Below are 18,997 nucleotides of genomic sequence, written 5' to 3' on the forward strand. Positions count from 1 at the left end.
CGACCCATCAAGACACCACCGTCTCCCGTCAATGACTTCCGGCGCATGGCGCTGTCGGAGGGTCCTTCTCTAGAAGCGGCGCGCAGATCGAGCTGCCCGAGTGAGCGCCTGCAAAGAGGGCTGGACAAACGTGCTTCGGAGCCTCGAACGAAGCACGGTTGCACATTTTTCAGAGATGTCCGACTTTTCCCCGACGTGCACAATCAACTGGGATATTCTGACAGCCCTCGCCTGTGTAGCTGGGCTTGCAGCTGTTACACAGCATCATCAGAGACACGTTCACTCGGAATAAAGCCCAGTAAAGCCCACGGGGTTCGCTGCTAAATGCGAGCACGTAGGAAGGGAGTTTAGCCGCGCAATCTTACGTCCGTTTACTCACAACTAAGTTCCCATTGCGCTTAATGAAGTTTTGTAGGATTACAGCAGAAGAGCGCAATCCCGTGTTCGCTACTTCAGTCTACGTCCATTGAAATTCGCGGTCTTAAACTGTCGTACCTTTGCACAATATTGGGTCAGGCGTTTAGTGGGGACGGAGCGACCCAAAATAAATGTTCATTCGCAAGCAGGGAAGTCGAAGGTTTTTCCTCTCTGCTTGCACGTGGCGCTGATTGGCTAGCTTTCTGTAGGTCCCACCCGTTGCCCTTGCCTACATGTAAGGTTGAATCCACCGTTGAGGCTTGATCTGATTGGCTCTGTGCTAAGTGGCGGGCGCGGAAAGAAACGAACAAAAAGTCACGGGGGGGGGTGGTTTTGAGAATGTCGTGAGCGCCTCCATCACGACCGGTAAGCGGGCTCGGAGGGCGCTTGTACCGTTGTGCATGGTGCTAGCTGCGCTTGCAGCAAAATGAAACGGGGAATGGTGTTTTTGAACTCTCCCTTCTGTTTTTTTTTTAAATCTTCTAGCAAGCGGAAAGCTGGATTTGTTGAATTGGAGTAGGATCTTCTTGATGTTTACGTGCTAGAGTTTTCCTCTCCCCAAATAGCATCCCTACCTGCAGGATGCTACTGCCTCGTTTCTGCTGCTTGCGGAGAATAATGAAGGTGGACTGTCCGCTTCTACCTTTGCAATGCACAAAGTCCCCTGTAGACTTGTGTGATTGTCTTAGTGGCAGCCAGTTGTGTCCCCGTGTTGCAATATCTTTTGGAAAAGTTATGTAAGCTGCTGGTTTTGTATTTGGAGAGGAGGGAGGGGTGTGACTATCTCAAAGTAACATGACTTCTGCTTTTCCTAGCCTGGCAATGAGCAAAATTCGGATGGCAAGGAGCAGCAAGCGAGGAATACAGCATGGCACTGGCAAACGACAAAAATCACCAAGGAAACGTGAAGAAAGTGTCATTCTCTACAAAGGTGCTTGGGCTACAAAAGATCTTGCCCAATATCACAGTAACCATGTTGTGTAACAGGCATGAGAGGAGGAATCTTTGGGGCCCTCTTTTCATGATACCAGTTTGGATACCAGTTCCTGAGATCCCTCTAACTTCTAGCTTGCTTACATATTCAAATGGAAAATCAAAGGTTGATGTGAAGTTAATATGTGAAGTTAATATCAATCTGCTTCGCATGCAGAAGGTCCCAGGTTCAATCCCTGGCATCTCCAGTTAAAGGGATTTGGCAAGTAGGTGATGTGAAAGACCTCTGCCTGAGACCCTGGAGAGCTGCTGCCGGTCTGAGTAGACAATACTGACTTTAGTTCTTGTAGGTTATCCGGGCTGTGTAACCGTGGTCTTGGAATTTTCTTTCCTGACGTTTCGCCAGCAACTGTGGCAGGCATCTTCAGAGTAGTAACACTGAAGGACACTGTCCTTCAGTGTTACTACTCTGAAGATGCCTGCCACAGTTGCTGGCGAAACGTCAGGAAAGAAAATTCCAAGACCACGGTTACACAGCCCGGATAACCTACAAGAACCAATTACTCTGACCGTGAAAGCCTTCGACAATATTTTTCATACTGACTTTGATGGACCAAGGGTCTGATTCAGTGTAAGGCAGCTTCATGTGTTCATGTGACAGTATTAGGGGCTCTAAACTGCCTGGTGAGGACTGAATATGCTCCAGGAGGAATGGAATGTTGAAAGTTACAATGGAAGGAGGAGAAATTAGCCTTTTTGTCAATGAGAGCTTAAAGAGAACTGGAGAGGAAGTTTTTTTGGGGGGGGTCTACACTGTTCCTCTTGCTGTTTCTCAAAGGCTCTCAGTGTATCTTTCCTGTTAACTCACTTGATAATGCTAATATATCAAACAACCTTGGTTGGGGGATGCTTTAGATACCAAACAGTTCTGTGATCTGCTATACCCCTTGCCCTTGAGAAAGATGTATCTAGATGTTGAATTTAATGTGCCTTCTTTGGATTTTGCAGTCTAGTTGTACTTTCCCAGATTGCAGAGTCAGCCTGGATGCACTCACTGATTTCAGGAACTGAATTTGTAACGGACAGCAAACAGAGCATTATGGTAACCTGCTGGTTATTTGATGTTCAAGGACATTCAAGTTGTAGAGAGGATGCATTTTCCCCTTCTTAATAAAGTTTATTTGTTATTTGTAGTCCGCCTTTCTCACAGACAAGGCAGACTTACACAGAGTAAATCGGTGCAATCAGTAGGATGATGACACCTCTAATAAGCAATGTAATGGGACAGATTGCAAAAATGTGAAACAAAATATAAGTATTAAACTTGACATGTTAATGCAGAAAATGGTATTACATAAGTAGAAATACAATACAGTGAGAGCAAGCAAAACAATACATATAGCAACAGGTAATACATATTATGCAAAGTAATACAGTCCACCCACTCCCTTTATTAAAGCATCTTCCTGAGCCATTCCATTACAATATAGTCCTTTTACCTTTGTAATAGTTTGTGGAATGATGGGAGAAAGGGAACCTTCCTGACATTCTCAGGCAGCCCATTCCATAAGGTGGGGACCACTGCAGAGAATGCACATCTACGGGCAGTTGTTGATCTTGCCCATTTGCAGGGTGCCATCTGCAGAAGGCCCTGCTCAGATGAAATTGATTCCTTGCAATGTATTTTTTTTTTTACTTTTGTAGTTACTCATAAAAATGCCTCCTAGAAAAACTGTAACTATCCTCTTACTATTGCAGGCCTGCCCAGCCAGCAGTTTTCATTCCATACATTCAGCAGTGAAGTTGAAATTGAAACGTTTCAGAAAAGACTTCTTGCTTGGTACAATAAATGCAAACGAGACCTTCCTTGGAGAAAACTGGTATGCAATATGCAGATTCCAAGCAGCTCAAAAAAGAGCCTTTTTGGGAAGGTATGAGCATCGGATGCATTGTGTCCTTTTTCATGAATTCCCCTCTTCATGCTGTTACAGGCCACAACTGAAGCTGATGCTGACAGACGAGCATATGCTGGTGAGAAGGAACCTGAAAGAGTTTGGCTGGGAGTTCCTGTTACTGATCAGCCTTTGTGCTGCTCTGGAGCTAACTGCACAAGCAATATATTAAAACAGTGTCCTGCTGGCAGCTTCAGGGGATGTGTAGGCAGGGGGTGGGTAATCTGTTTCACTGTGGAGAAAATCACTTTGTGTGTCTTACCCACTCGGCCCAGTTAGAGTTATTTGGGGCCCCAGCAAAATCAAGATGGCAAATCCATCAGGTCATGGCATGTGGTCAGCACCAGTCAAAGGGGCAGGAGAAAACAACAGGCAGAACTAGTTATCCTCAGCTGAATGGCCCCTCTGTGACTGAGGGATACTGAGATAGACCACTGGTTTCCTCTTTGTTGTTAACTGAATAGCATCTCTTGTTTGCTAGGCAAGACTGAGAAGGTTCTGGAGAATCCCTAATGCTTACATTTCTCTATTTGTGTTTGCAGTGTGGGTATCAGAGATCATGCTCCAGCAGACTCAAGTAGCTTCTGTGATCAACTACTACAATCGCTGGATGCTGGTGAGGCTAAACTTCTTGTGGCACATTCGCACTTGATTTTAGTTTCTGGAACAAGTTCTTCCAGTCCGTTTTTCAGATCAGCAAACAAGCTCCCCTTTTTCTTTGTGATGCAGAAATGGCCAACCTTACAGAACCTAGCTGGAGCTTCGCTGGAGGTAAGAAAGAGAATGCGAGATCATAACTGTGTTTCTGTATGAACACACGTAAGTACACTTGCATGTGTTCAAGAAAGATTGATCTTTCCTTCCCAGTGTTCAGGTTTTCCCTAATATTTCCTTCTGTTTGGGAATAGGAAGTGAATGAACTGTGGGCAGGGCTTGGCTACTATTCTCGAGGGAAGCGGCTCCAGGAAGGTGCACGTAAGGTACTCTATGGACATGGATCAGTCATTGTCAGTATTCATGTAGCCAGTGGTGTTTAGCTTTGGCAAGGAGGAACATTCACATCCTGTGACGACTCAAGATAATGGAAGGCTCCTTTGGAAGGAAGCCAGAGCAGATAATTAACTCCTGTAACTCTTGTCATAGTTTGTCTGACTAGCATGTAGGAGAGTGGGAAAATGTTCTTAAATGACAAGATGAGTATCTACAAAGAGCTTACTATTGAAGGCCTATGCTGAACAGCTCCCTGAAGGTAAATGCATAGTTTATAGGTGATATGTGTCCCAAATCTTCAAAACGTGTATTACATTTGTATCCCACCTTCCTCCAAGAATTTCAGAGGAGTATTTAAGCTGCCCCAAACTGTGTGGAGTATGTTAGGCTAGGAGAAAATAATTTGGCCATGCAATGAGCTTTCATAGCCAATTGCTGATTTGGAAAAGGCTTTTCCATATCCAGTACCAATGCATGCGACGCTGCACTGTGCTGATACTTTGTTATGCCTGTGTAGACTCTTCCCCTACCCCTGTTACTCTCAGCAGTGGGGTCACTTCCTTGTTAAAGGGCTGGTGTAATAGCAGTGTATTGAAAACACCTGTAAAAGTGGCCCTTCTCCTTACCTTGCTGCTGTGGACACAGCTGGCCACTGTGGCTTGGTGTGTAGCACAAGGCCCTCCATAGCTAAGCTGGCCTTTGCATAGCTGTCCTTTTCATAGCAGATTTGCTTGTCCCTACCTTGCCTCCTTTTGTTTTGGATTGTCCCTACTTCACTGCACTGATTGTTGGATTGGCAGGTTTGTGTTTCTATATGAATTGGAGATGTACGTAATGAAGTTGCCAGGTGATGTAAGCTCGTTGGGGAGAAACGTGAGTATATAAATGAAGCGAATAAATTCACTGATCTTTTGCAGATTGTATCAGAGATGGCAGGTCATATGCCCAGGACAGCAGAGGAGCTGCAGAAACTGCTGCCAGGAGTAGGGAAATACACTGCAGGAGCTATTGCATCCATAGCATTTGGGCAGGTAAATAAGAGTGCACCCTATTTAGGCAGCTTTGCCTTAGGCTATGCATAAAGCAGATGGCACCCCAGACTGGCTTGCCTTGATTAACCTTAGAACACACAGAGTCATAGCCTGTATGGCCCCTTTCAACTCAAGGATTCTATCTAGTCTAACCCCCTGCTCAATGCAGGATAAACCTAGAGCATCCCTGACAGGTGTTCGTCCAACCACTGCTTGAAGACTGCCAGAGAAGAGGAGCTCACCACCTCCCTAAACAGCTGATTCCACTGCTGAACTAGTCTTACTGTAAAAAAATTCTTCCTAATGTCCAGCTGGTACTTTTCCACCTGTAATTTATACCCATTAGTCTGAGTCCTATCCTCTGCTGCCAACAGGAACATCTCCCTGCCCTCCTTTAAGTGACAGCCTTTTAAATACTTAAAGAGAGCAATTATGTCCCCCCTCAACCTCTCTTCTCCGGACTAAACATTCCCAAATCCCTCAGTCGTTCCTCGTAGGGCTTGGTCTTCAGGCCCCTGATCATCCTCGTTGTTCTCCTCTGCACCCGCTCCATTCTGTCCACATCCTTTTTGAAGTGAGGCCTCCAAAACTGCACACAGTACTCCATCAGCTAAGGGGCATAGACCTCTCATTTCCTGCCCAAATTCTGTTTGCAGCTGATTCCGCATTGACATGTGTTGGGAAAGTTTTTGGAATGCCCTTAAAGATCAAGAATTGAGTTGTAATTTAATTCCCTTGGTAGTCACACTGGAAAATTTCAGAGTGGGAAGATACAATGATTTCCTAAAGGAGTGGGACCCATTGTCCTTTGTATTCCTTTTGCTTGCTTCTGAAAATAACGGTCCTGTAGATTTATGAGCAGAAAGGCTGCTTTGCTCTTACGTAGCCCCTTCCCTTGGCTAAGTGATGCTTGAACAGGTACTCTCACAAGGATGATCATTGACAGTTGTTCTTGCTCAATGCTTCCAGGTGACAGGTGTGGTGGACGGGAATGTGATTCGGGTCTTGTGCCGCATACGAGCTATTGGGGCTGACCCCACCAATTCTGCTGTTACTGACAGATTATGGTAAGAGAAGGGATGTGGCTGTAACGGTGCAGGTGTAGCTTTAGGTTGCAAGGATGAAATCAGGAGACAGATTCTTGCTTCTCATTCTTCATCTGTGCCCTTGTGACTCTGATGTTGAGACAACTACCCATATTTTATTGTACTGTGAATTTTATCAGGATGTCAGAAATAGGCTGATTTTGCCCTTGTTGACCAGAGCTTTTAGACATTCGGATGATTTCATTATTAAATATTTACTTGAGGATAAAGATGTCACCGTTTCCTACACAGTGGCAATGTTTTGTTACATTGCCACTAGAGTGCAGAGAGCTCTGGTTAGTGTATCAAAATTGTAATTCTGGCTCTGTATTGATCAATTTTAACAATGTTTATCTGCTGGTCAAATGATTGCAAATAAATAAGCTTCATCTGAAATCCCAGTTGGAGAATAACAGCAGCTACCTGGCAAGATGCAGTACTTGTTTGGATGGTTCCCAGCCAGTCCCTTACTGGATGCAGAAGTTTTTTAATTGGTCTCACCTGCTAGTAGCTTAGGCAGAGGTTTCTGAGTCTAGACTAGCTACACCCACTGGCAAGGAGCAAGGGGGCTTGAGCCTTAATTTCTGCACTGAAAAACACAGTTCTGTAGGACTAGGAAGTGGGGATGTACAAGGGAAAGGAGAGTTGGGGGAATCCTTCTGCAAGTGCAGGCTGCAGGCATTTTAGGGGGAGCTTATATGGGATTTTATTGTATTTTGTTTTTTAATTTGAATTTGTAATCTGCCTTGAGCCATCAGGAAAGGTGGGGTATAAATGTTTCAATAAATAAATTCCACTCAAAGCTGGTAAGTTTTAGTGATAAGTGTGCTCAGGATTAGGGCGAGATAGCTCCTGGGAAGAGCTAGGGGCTGTAGAAGGGGACACTGCGCAAAGCTTACAAATAACCTTGGGGAGCCCCACCCCAAAAAAAAACCTCTAAAGGTCAGTGAGACTTTAGAAGATGCTGTTCATATGGTTTAGGACAAGAAGTGGTCTCCAAAGGGGAAAAAACACCAAAATAGCTGTCCGGATTCTTCCAGGGTCATCAGATTCTGTGCCAGACAATGTAAGAGAACCAAATCTACCTTTTAAAGCAATACTTTCCTACTGCTACTGCAAAGACAGCTGTCTGGACAGCATGGTGTAGTGGTTAGGAGCAGTGAACTCTAATCTGGAGAACCGGGTTTGATTCCCCACACTTCAACATGAGTGGCGGACGCTAATCTGGAGAACTGGGTTGGTTTCCCCACTCCGTCACATGAAGCCAGCTGGGTGACATTGGACTAGTCACAATTATCTGAACTCAGCCCCACCTACTTCACAAGGTGTCTGTTGCGGGGAGAGGAAGGGAAGGAGATTGTAAGCTGCACTGATTCTCCTTAAAAGGTAGAGAAAGTTGGCATATAAAAACCAACTTCTTTGCAAAACCTGTACTTCATTTACTCAGTCCCTTATTTCTAACAGAGCTTACCTGGATGCACTTCTCTGCATCCTTTCCCCATGGCTGTGGTTGTAGACAGAGAAGGCTCAGGATCTCTTCCAGCTGGCTGCCTTGGGCTTCCCTGTTGTGCTTGCCAATGTAGGTTGCTGTTGGTCTTAGGGCTTTATCACACGCGCTGGTGGATCCAGCCCATCCAGGTGACTTTAACCAAGCTATGATGGAACTGGGGGCAACGGTGTGCACTCCCAGGGCCCCACTGTGCACGGAGTGTCCGGTGAGGCAGCACTGCAGAGCTCACCGCAGGGTAAGTGGACACCTTTCCCTCTAATGTCTGCCAAGTAGGGATTTATTCTATGAGGGATTTGGCCCAGATACCACACGTCTTAGATTGAAAAACTTTCGTTTTCCTTAAAATATGTGTATACACACAAAGTGGTGGTCAAGGAGGACACTTACGGTGCAATCATTTGCACAGTTACTGCAGTCTAAGTCCACTGAAATCAATGCACATAGACTGGAATAACCCCTGCATAGCTTTGCATTGTGAATCTAAGAAAAAATCCTGAAGAATGACTTTTCTTCTCCAGTTTGTCTTTATCAGACTCTAAAGCACAGGTTCCTTCTCTGTTACCATATCAAATCAGATAATTTTTCTTAGCATTAGGCATGTATCATATATTGTTCAGTTCTATTCTAACTTGGGTTGGTTTAGAACTTGGAATTGTGACTAATGTTAACATGGTTTGATGTTGGGGTCATAGAAGCTCTGGAAGAAGCTTGAAGAACCAAGTTAGCATGGCGGTTAGAGTGTCATCTTTAAATGGAGGAAAATAGAACCTGACCTCATTGGAGGAAGGGCAGAGTGAAAATGTACCAGATTAATAGACATGCACCTCCAGGAGTCTCGGATGACTGACACATTCTGTTCCGCAGATGGAGAAGGAGCTGAAAGACTCTACCAAGAGATTGATAGGAAGAAGTGCCTCCAAGTGTTCCCAGGTGCTGGATGTGGAAGAATGTGGTAAGTGCTGAGAAGGTTTGGCACTTTGAAAGAATGCAAGCCTCTACCTCAAAAAGCCATCCTTAAGGCTTGCATTCTTTCAACGTTTTTTCAAGGTGAAAAAAAACACCAACACTGCTCCAAACAGATCTCTTATCTTCTTTCCCCTTCCACCCACTTTCTTTAGTCAGCATACTTGATTTATACGAGGGGGAAGAACCGCACTTGCAGCCAACAAACCCAGATGCTCCTGATAAAGTCACCCTTCTGTTCAGATGATCCCCCTAGATAAAAGCCAGTCTCCTCTTTCTGGTATAGGGGGAAGAACCACACTGTATAGGGGGAAGAACCACACTTGCAGCCAACAAACCCAGATGCTCCTGATAAAGTCATCCTTCTGTTCAGATGATCCCCCTAGATAAAAGCCAGTCTCCTCTTTCTGCTATGAAATGGATTAAGTATGTAATGGCCTCCAAATCCCAGGAATCCTGCATGAGTAAAGCTTCCTTGACTGGACTGAATGTGCATTCCAACTTGGTGTTGGAGCCAAGACATCCTTGATGGTCCTGCTGGACTACCAGCATCTGGAAATGGACAAAAAAAAACCCTCCTTGCTTGTTTTACTAAACCTCTCAGCATCATTCCGTTCTGTGAACTGCTAGATTCTCCTAGCGTGGATTAACAGAGCTGAAGGCCATCAAGGGATGGCTTTGATCTGGCTCTGATTGTTTTTTGCCAGTCAGTCTCAAAAAGTGGCCTCAGAAAAAAGACTGTGCTGTTCATTGGGAGTTCTTCTGTGACATTCCACAGCAGTCGGTATTAGCACTGAACAGTTCTGTGTGAGGTTTGGAGGAGCAAATCTGCAACTGTAAAACCAGGTGCCATTAATATACTGATGATACTGAGCTCTTGGGTCTCTTTAAATAAAGACCCCCAGAAGACACTGAACTGGTGCCTGGAGTCCATGGGAAGGATAAAAGCCCGAGGCTGAGTCCAGGCCTGTTTTTAGAAAAAAGTACACAGCCTTTTTAAAAATCTGACCAGGCATTTTATGATGTCTTACGATATTGGATGATCATGACTTCATCTTGCTTGCTGGAAGTTTCAACATTTTCTGGATTTTTTGGTGAGCTATCAGAAAGGCAGGGCATTTTTTAATGCATGGTTGCACAGCCTCAAGTCGGTCAGGAGCAGCAGCAAAGGAGTGCTGGAGGCAACAGATTTGCCCTCTCCAGTATGTTGGGTCCCGAAGTTATTTGTCCTATAGAGAACTTTCTGTAAGACGTTCACTCTCTGGTTTTGATACACTATTGTATGGCCTGGGCTGTATAGGTTGATTTGTGTGGGCTGGTGGTTGGATGCACTAGCCTTATTGTGGCACATCAAATTAGGTTGTCTTCTGGAGCGGTGGAGTCTGATCTGGAGAACTGGGTTTGATTCCCCACTCCTCCACATGAGCGGCGGAGGCTAATCTGGTGAAACTGGATTTCTTTCCCCACTCCTACACACGAAGCCAGCTGGATGACCTTGGGCTAGTCACAGCTCTGTTAGAGTTCTCTCAGCCCCACCTACCTCATAGGGTGTCTGTTGTGGAGAGGGGAAGGCGGTTGTAAGCCGGTTTGATTCTGCCCTAAGTGGGAGAGAAAGTTGGCATATAAATACCAACTCTTTTCTTCTCCTGTCTCTGAACAACAACTTAAAGGAACGGTTCAGGTGTTCTGCAGTTCAAGCCCCTAAACTTAAATTGCAGGAAATCTTTTCTTTAGAGTCACATTCTCATGGAGGATTTGGCCCATGTGAACTTTGCCATCATGGGGTAGGCAACATCAGATGAATTCTGGCTTGCACTGCCAAACCTCCCTTACTTAAACCCCTGATACAATAGAGCAGGTCTGAAATCATTGGGTTTTTGCCAGCACTTCAGAACCAAGCATCTTACCTTCTCTGTTCTTCTGATCTGTAGCCAGCCCTGCAGGATGTTGCTCCCTTTGCCTGCCTCCTTCAGAGCTGTGGGATCCTAGTCTTGGTGTGACTAACTTCCCCAGGAAAACTGCCAAGAAGCAGCCCAGGATAGAGAACACGGCTACATGCGTGCTGCAGAGAAGATGCCATGAGGACAAGCCAGAGTACCTTATTGTACAGAGGCCCTGCACAGGTAACTGGCTCATGAGTGGACAGGGGATAAGTCTGAAGTTACTTTTGCAGTCATAGTTCCCCACACTCTTGGGCAAATTTGGATGTTATCTCTTTAACCAAACTACAGTGTATCGGGTCAGAAACCAGATTGCAAGGGGTTTTTTTATGGGGGCAATTGACTCTGCGCCATTTGATTTGGATGAGGCAGCCACTTTTACATTGAAGCACAGTGGTGATTTTGAGCGAGAGCTTGAAGAACTTAGATGTCTGCACGTCAGAGATGGCTCCTGTTTATCTACCGGTCCATCCCAAGTTAATACCCTGTGGGATAGGCAACTTGATCTTTCTGGGACAGCAACTGCAAAGCTCATGTTTCAGCTACAATTAAAGGAAGCAAACTGAATTATTTAAGGCATGGTCTGTTTCTCCTGCACGAGCCAGCAGAGAGCACTCAGCCCTGATGTAGATGCCTGCATTGGGAGCAGTGCTGTTGCTTCTTTTCTTTTTTTTGCCATCATCCCTGTAGGGTTTTTAAGGCAAGAGACCTTCATAGGTGATTTGCCATTGCCTGCTTCCACATCACGACCTGGGTATTCCTTGGAGGGCTCCCACCCAAATACTAGCCAGGATCAGGGCTGAGAGTGTGTGACTGGCCCAAGGTCACCCAGCAAGCTTCCATGGCATGAGTGCGGATTTGAACATGGGTTCCCAGGTACTAGTACGATGCCTTAACCACTAATGTTATTCTGGAAACATTATTTCCTGAATATATGTCTTGCCTGCCTGACTTTAAACAGTGAAGTATTTTATTTAAAGCCAGGCAGGCAAGACATTGTTTTCCTTAAGTGCTGAGCGTTATTCTTACATACCTTACCACAAGAACTGTCCTATTTTTAGCTAAGGTTAAGAGCATTTCTGACGGCACTGCATTCATTACCTAGGCTGAGATTTGAACCAGGGATTTCCAGACCAAGCCTTTAACCGCTAAGTTGTATCAGTTTGTTTGAGAGCCAGCATGGTGTAGTGGTTAATAGCGCTGGACTCTAATCTGGAGAACCGGGTTCAATTCCCCATTCCTCCACATGAAGCCTGCTGGGTGACCTTGGGCTAGTCACAGTTCTCTCAGCCCCACCTATTTCACAAGGTGTCTGTTGTGGGGAGGGGGAGGTGATTGTAAGCTGCTTTGAGACCCCTTAAAGGTAGGGGAAAGTGGAATATAAAAGCCAACTCTTCTTTGCGCTGATGATGCTGCTGTGCCTTTTCTCACAGGTCTGCTGGCAGGGCTCTGGGAGTTTCCTAGCATTTTGCTTTGCCCAGGGCAGGAGAAGCAGCATAAAGCAACAATGGCCAAACACCTTCAAGCATGGGTGGGCAGTGACGTGGCTGTGGGACGCTTGCAGCACGTTGGAGAGGTAAATGAGACTCTACACAAGCCTTATGTTGTGTTCAAATGTTTTGTGCATTGTGAAGAGTGTTGACTGGCCAGTTTACCCACCTGTCCCAACTAACACTCCCCTCCCCACCCCTGTATACATGGGGTTGACAACCGACTGGTGGGGGGTGGGATAGCAGCAGAAGTCCTGTTGCCATTTAGCATCATAGCAAGGCATCTGATTGTGTGCCTTGTATATGGGTGTTTTGATAATATCTGTGGAAAGAACCATTGCTTTATAACTGACAGGTGGAATGTTGCAGGTGGCTTTATTCATTAATGAAATTTGTTCCCTAAAGACTTTATGAATCAGTACCTATAAGGAACAGATTAAAAAATCCTGTCATAATACATAGGGGTCGGGTAAGATTAATCTTGATTTTCCAGCCATTCACCTCTGAGATTATCCTTAGCTTGCTATAGGCCTTGGGACCATGGGATCACACAGTACCATCTCCTTCTTACTTCCTTATCCGAAAGCAGCAGTGGCTGAGAGTTAAGAAGGGGAAGCCCAGAGGTTCCTTTCTATTCAAACCCTGGGTGTTTAGCCTGTGAAGGTCTGTTTACTTCTGGCCAAAGGACTGTGCCTGCCTGCTAGGAGATGAAGAAGGTGCTGTCAAACCACAGGATCTTTTTTCCTTCCCTGCCTACACTTGCAAATCTGTCTTCTCTAGGTTCTTCATATCTTCTCCCATATTCGCCAAACATATACAATCTACTTTTTGAACCTGGACAAGCATGAGGGGAATTGCAAAATGGAATCTGCACTGCCACTGTGCAGATGGGTGACCAAATCCGAATTCCAGAATTCTGCTGTTTCCACTGCCATGAAGAAGGTATGGAGAATCTTAAGCATGAACTACTTCAAATTTCCCACTAGTGTGACAACAACATGAAATGTTAGCCACAGAAACCTAAAAAATGACAAATGTTTACTGCTACCAGGAGTGTGGTAGTACATGACTAAATGACAAAGGATAACCTGGCCCTCTTCCAGGCACTGTTTTTATGGGAGTTTACTCCGTCCCACTGTCTCTGTAGTTCAAGCAAGTTGTTCCAGGGCATTTGACACAGTTAAGTTTCTATGAAGGCTTCCCCTAGGATGGAGGAACTGGTGTCAAACTGTTTACTTACTATGGTGCTAGAAGTGTTTCGAACATCATGTGCAGTTTCCTGCTTTTTTTCAGGTCTTGAAAGCCTATGAAAAATGGAGGTCTACAATCAGTGTTTCCAAGGTGGGTTGGTTCTTTTCTCTCACCTGCAGATGCATGAATATTCCTAGCATCTTGTCCCCCTCCTACTGAACTTCAACACTGGACCCGCACTCAGAAGCAGTCAGCTTGTGGCTTGCCCAATTAATTTCCCAGCCAAACCAGATTAGTTCCAGTTGTTTGACTTTGCTTTAAAAAGGTTGCCTAGAAATGCCAGGCCAGTAAGCGGGGGTGGGGGGCATGGCATGTAGAGAGCTGCAGGCTCTGCCCCTGTGTTTAAATTTGCGCACATTAACAGGTCACCAAGAGGAAACGGGACTCTCTGTGTGCCAGCGAGCCAGCACTTGAAGCAGACAGAAGCTCTTCCAAGAGGCAACTTTCTCTGGATTCTTTTCTTGCACCTCAACCCAAGAACTGACAATAATAAACGGTACTTAAGGGCACCACTGGTGGCGCCCTCAGATGCCTGTAACCAGAATCTCAAGTTCTAGAACACTCCTGGCAATGCAGTGAGGTATGCCTGCAGTGTGGGAAAGTGTCAAGCAGTATGATCTTCTACCAGAGGTTAATGGTGTGGAGGTCTCCTCTCCACCCATCTCTTGAGGGTCTTATCCTATAGCTTGGATGATGAGAGGATTTTCAGCAATCTTGTAGATGTCTGGGAAGGAAATGGCTGTGACCAGAGCAAGCATTTTGTGGGAGAACGCTGATGATCTAATTGTCTGCTCTGTTTACATACACAGTGCAAGCAACCATGGATACTCATAAGAGGAGGGTAGGGATTTCTTGGCTTCACTCTGGTATGCCACATAGTAACAAAATTGAAGTGCATGGGGGTAGACTGACCATGATGGGGTGAAGCAACTCCCCTTCTCAAGTGTCTGCTGAGCAAATCAGTTCAAGAGATATCTTATAAATCCAATATTGTTTTCTTAGAGCCAGTTGTTTCCTGTAGGTGAATAACTGTATATAATTATGAAAATCAGTCACGCACCACCATGTCTTACTGTGATATTAAATGCCAATATTTGTGTAGTTCCACAAGTCCACGGTTTTTACAGCTTGCAACGTCCTGCTTTACTTCCAGTTTTGCTAATAAACTTTTAATGATTTTCTACAGAGATTGTACTGGTGCCAGTTATTCAGTTGTATCTGCCTCCCTCCCTAAAAGTGATTTGATTTATCAGATTTAAAAAAGTGAATTCTATCTCCCTTGAACTTTAAACCAAGGCCCACCATGTTGGTACCTCCTGCCATTCCATTGATTAGGAACCAGAAAAGCCTAATTCTTCAATAGAATCTGTGCCAAAGATGTGATACAACAGATACATATCTGGAAATGGAGGCTGTTGTTCACAGAAATGTGGAATTATGCTGTGATGGACTAAGGGTTCATTTCTGTCAGTAGCTGTAGGTGGGGCAGAGCTTAAGGGAAGAGACTCTGAGCTGCTGGAAGGGGCTTTTACTCTGGGTGCCAGTGTGATAGGTTGTGCCTAGTGTGACTGGGGCAAATCCTGAAGGGTGACGAAAGAGAGAGTTTGGGGAGAAAGGTCCCTACTCTAGTCACTGAGGAAAGGGATGGTCTCTGGGGAAGGAGGTATTCCTGGCCCACTTAAATGACTTTAAGTGCTGTGAAGTAATTCCACAAAGAGATAAAGGAAGGGAGAATCTCCACATTTCCTAGTTTTAGGCACCAGAGTATACACATGAACCTCTGTGTGCAGGTTATGGGACTAAGCTACCTTAAAGTGTTGGAAACCTAAATTAGATAAAATACCATCTGTGCTGTATGTGTTGAGCAACTCATTATATGTATTTCTTAACAAAGAAATTAGTTGTTTCTCAGTTGACCAGGCCAAGGAGATAGCACAGTCTTAGGTGAGATTCACCCTCTGTAGTCTGCTTCAGTCCAAGGTCCTTTGGGCAGAGAATAACAGGATGTTTAAAATATCCCCTAATAATGACCCAATTTTGTAGTAGGTTTACCACTAACATGTGGTAACTGAAAAGTCGTTACTTTTAGGTTTTTTAAATTAAATTTTTTTACTTTGCTTTGGAATAAGGTTTTAAAGAGACAATGCATGGGATAAAATTCTGAAAGGAAGAGGTTATAACCTTTTGTAATCTCTACCCATCTCTAGCATATCCTCAGTTTCATACAAGATTTCATGCTGGAGTCACCTCTGACCCATTTAACCTAACTAAAACATCAAAGCATAAGAGTTGTATTGGGAAAGCAGCTTGAAGATAGCTGTACCCAGCACTAAAAGAGCACACCGCACAGTCAGTATGAGTTATAACTGAAACTGTTTTAGTACTACTGTTTTGCTGCTCTTCCGTCTCTAAACAGTTGGGATGCACAAGAGGTATTATTTTTACGCTGAAGAAAATTTAATGAACTACTAATAGTTCAAGTAGCAGTTTAAAAATTCTTAAGCAGATAGCCATGTCTAGATTTGAGGTACTTTCTATTGCATTTGTGCTCACAGAGTGTTTTGTGTCATTAAATGCTGCTCCTTCAGAGTTCCAAAACAACCGGGTGAGCATCCGGTAGTTATTTTCCTTTTTGTGTCTGAGATTTCTGAAGTACCCCTATGAAGTGCCTATGAGTCTAGAGAGAAATATGGTTTTGTTTATCTCACTTGTTCCATCATGGGCTTGCTGACAAAGGAACACTTGCTTGTGTTTCTAGAAATGTTAACTGAGATTGTTAGAGAGGAAATTGCGGTCTTCTGCCTGCCTGCCTAGCAAAACCACGTTTGCTATTCTTAGCAGGCTGAATCTTTAAAGAGGGAAGTACGAATACAGAAAAATCAGCAACATTAGTTACAATCATGTTAACTGTAGCAGTCTGTAAACAGTAGATCTGTTTGCAAATCATGACATCTTTTCCCAGTATGATCTAGGTCCAAGGAACCTCATCTTTTTAAAAATGGAGTAAGTACCATGCTCTCTAGGCAATGATGTAAACTTTGAACTAAATTTACAAGCTTCCATTAGTAATCTGCACTCAGACTACTGAGCTTGGAAGCTAAGCAGGATTGATCATGGTTGGTACTTGGATGGGAGACAGAAAGGGTTGCTATGCAGAGGAAGGCAATGGTAAATCACCTCTGCTCATCTCTTGCTTTAAAAACCACATGAAGGGGTTGCCATAAGTTGGTTACGACTTGACAATACTCTATTATGATTAAAGTTCATTCTTAAGAAGAAACTGAAGTCAGTCGCTACTGCTTGTCCATGTAGTTCTGCACTGCTTGCCAAAGAGCACGGATGTTTCTCTCACCAAAACCTACAGCCCCACATCGTTCTATGAGCTCTAGGAAGAAGGTGTCCTCTGCAAAGAGAGGTTTAGTGAATATCTGCATCAGGAATTGTTTACCACGAGGGTTTGGACTGATGTTGCCGCCTTCCCCAGCTACCTCAGAATCCAGGAGGATGCCATAGTGTTCCAGAAGATCAGGATCCTGCCCAACAAGCTGTATCTCTCTCGCTCTGCCATTCTCATTGTAGTAGGTTAAGGGTGGTTCTACAAAGTTTGCACCAGACTTTGCCATGGCTGCAGCAGTTCTTATGATATCTGCTGTGTAGAGTGCCACATGCTGGATGCCGGCCCCTCCATGCTGCTCTAAGAAAGTATCTACCTGGTTCTTCCTTTGCTGTGGCAATGACTCAGCCAGAACAAGCTTACAGTCATGATCTAGCTGAGTCAAGCCACTCCCATTGCAATGCATGGCAGTAAGACGGAGGCCCATGCCAGCTCCCTGGATACTGTAACCTTCAGCAGCATCTTGTTGGTGGACAAAGAAACGCTGGAAACCAAAACATTTCTTGTACCAATCCAGTACTTCTTGAGAACTACCTGGGGGACAAGCATAGGTGATGTGGTCAAAATGTGTGACCTCCCCAGCTCCTTTCAAGTCTTTAGAGGAACCCTCTACACCATGAAAGCCAGGCAGGAAAGGTCCACAATACTGCGATCGGTCAAGCAGAGTATGGTTGATATTGCCCAAAATGGATCTCACCACTGCATAAGTGACACAACCACCCTCATCTGCTACATTAGTAGGAGGGATAAGCATTTGGCAACCTTGTTCCTGAAGGCTCTGGGAGATGCCAGGTATGTTCTCCATCTCAAAACAAATGTTGGAAGCTGTGCTGACTGCATACTCCAGATCCGCATCATACAAAATTATTTGATCCTTGTAGGGACTAGAAGAGAACATAAGTGGAATTTCTCTTGCTGCCTTTAGCCTCTCATTGACAACAAAGACAGCAGCTCCTCTTCTCAAGGCCAGCTGCTTGCTCCATGCTGTCACCCGTGCAGCAAACAGTTCAAAGCCAAACTTTTGTACTAGGTTCTTGGCCAGCTGCTGCTTCTCAGGAACATGGAAACCAATGTAGCACAACTGCTTCACAGACATAATGCAGCTGGAAAGGACTGTGGGCTGCAACACGCAGCTTTTCTGTGAGATCTACAGAAAAATAAAAGAAAGCAAACTTGGTGGTTAGATGACAGGGTCAGATAGATGTGCTGACATTCCAGGAGAAGTGTCCCAGCTTTCATAGGACAGAACGAGAAAGGAAAAGCTCTGTGGGATTTCCCCTTCTGATTCCATGTTTCCAAAAAGTCAAAGGAATCTACAGCTGGTCAGTGAAATTGGAACAATTGGCCAATTAAAACATTCACCTACATAAAATAGCAGCCCGTTCCCTGGGCAGTATGGCACAGGATGTAGCAAACTTTTTTTTAAATTTAGACATATATTGGCAGCCGTCAATAAAAAGAAATGTAGGTCTACATTTCCTTAGCTAAGAGACACTTTCTAGTCTTTGTTTCTCCATTCCTTTCACTCATCCTATACATACCTCAGAAACTGCAAAGCCAGCAAAAGATTCAGCTAGTCCTAACACCTATCACTTAATCAACCAAAATGCAAAAAATGACCATTCTTGACCATCTAATACAAGTAATGGAATATGGCATGGTTCACTGTGTCAAAGGCAGTAGATAAATCCAGGAGGAGCAACAAGGAGGCTCCTACAATTAGATGGAGGTTGTAAACTAAAGCCAGCAGAGCCATCTCCATCCCATAGCCTGGTCTGAAACCAGATTGAAAAGGATCTACAGCTGATGAGTTATCCCAGAAGACCTGGAGTTAGTCTGCTACTGCTCTCTCAAACTGTGCCTAGGAAGAGCAGATTAGAGACAGGATGATAACTGGCTACATCATTTTTCTGTATTCAATTACATTCTGAAACTGTATAGACCAGATACATCCCAATCAACAAAATTCACACATTGTATAAGTCTAAATGAGAATAATGCAGTGATCTACACAACCTAGTGTTGTATGAATTAGGCTGTT

General features: G+C 44.5%; 2 protein-coding genes across 2 annotated transcripts; one reads left to right on the plus strand and one right to left on the minus strand.

The window, feature by feature from the left end:
• Positions 1-1,239: 1,239 nt before the first annotated feature.
• Positions 1,240-14,050, plus strand: MUTYH (mutY DNA glycosylase). Its single transcript, XM_056844275.1, has 15 exons — positions 1,240-1,348; positions 3,109-3,230; positions 3,342-3,381; positions 3,845-3,918; positions 4,032-4,073; positions 4,211-4,282; positions 5,210-5,323; positions 6,293-6,390; positions 8,009-8,153; positions 8,783-8,870; positions 10,813-11,004; positions 12,255-12,397; positions 13,092-13,253; positions 13,605-13,652; positions 13,927-14,050. The coding sequence occupies exons 1-15, from the start codon at positions 1,240-1,242 to the stop codon at positions 14,044-14,046; spliced, it is 1,569 nt and encodes a 522-aa protein (XP_056700253.1). The 3' UTR covers positions 14,047-14,050.
• Positions 14,051-16,842: 2,792 nt separating this feature from the next.
• On the minus strand, positions 16,843-18,082 carry HPDL (4-hydroxyphenylpyruvate dioxygenase like). The gene has a single exon (XM_056845243.1). It carries the CDS (start codon positions 18,050-18,052, stop codon positions 16,856-16,858), a length of 1,197 nt encoding a protein of 398 aa, XP_056701221.1. The 5' UTR covers positions 18,053-18,082; the 3' UTR covers positions 16,843-16,855.
• Between the last annotated feature and the right edge of the window lie 915 nt (positions 18,083-18,997).

Source organism: Euleptes europaea, chromosome 2, assembly GCF_029931775.1.
Source record: "Euleptes europaea isolate rEulEur1 chromosome 2, rEulEur1.hap1, whole genome shotgun sequence".
Taxonomy (NCBI): domain Eukaryota; kingdom Metazoa; phylum Chordata; class Lepidosauria; order Squamata; family Sphaerodactylidae; genus Euleptes; species Euleptes europaea.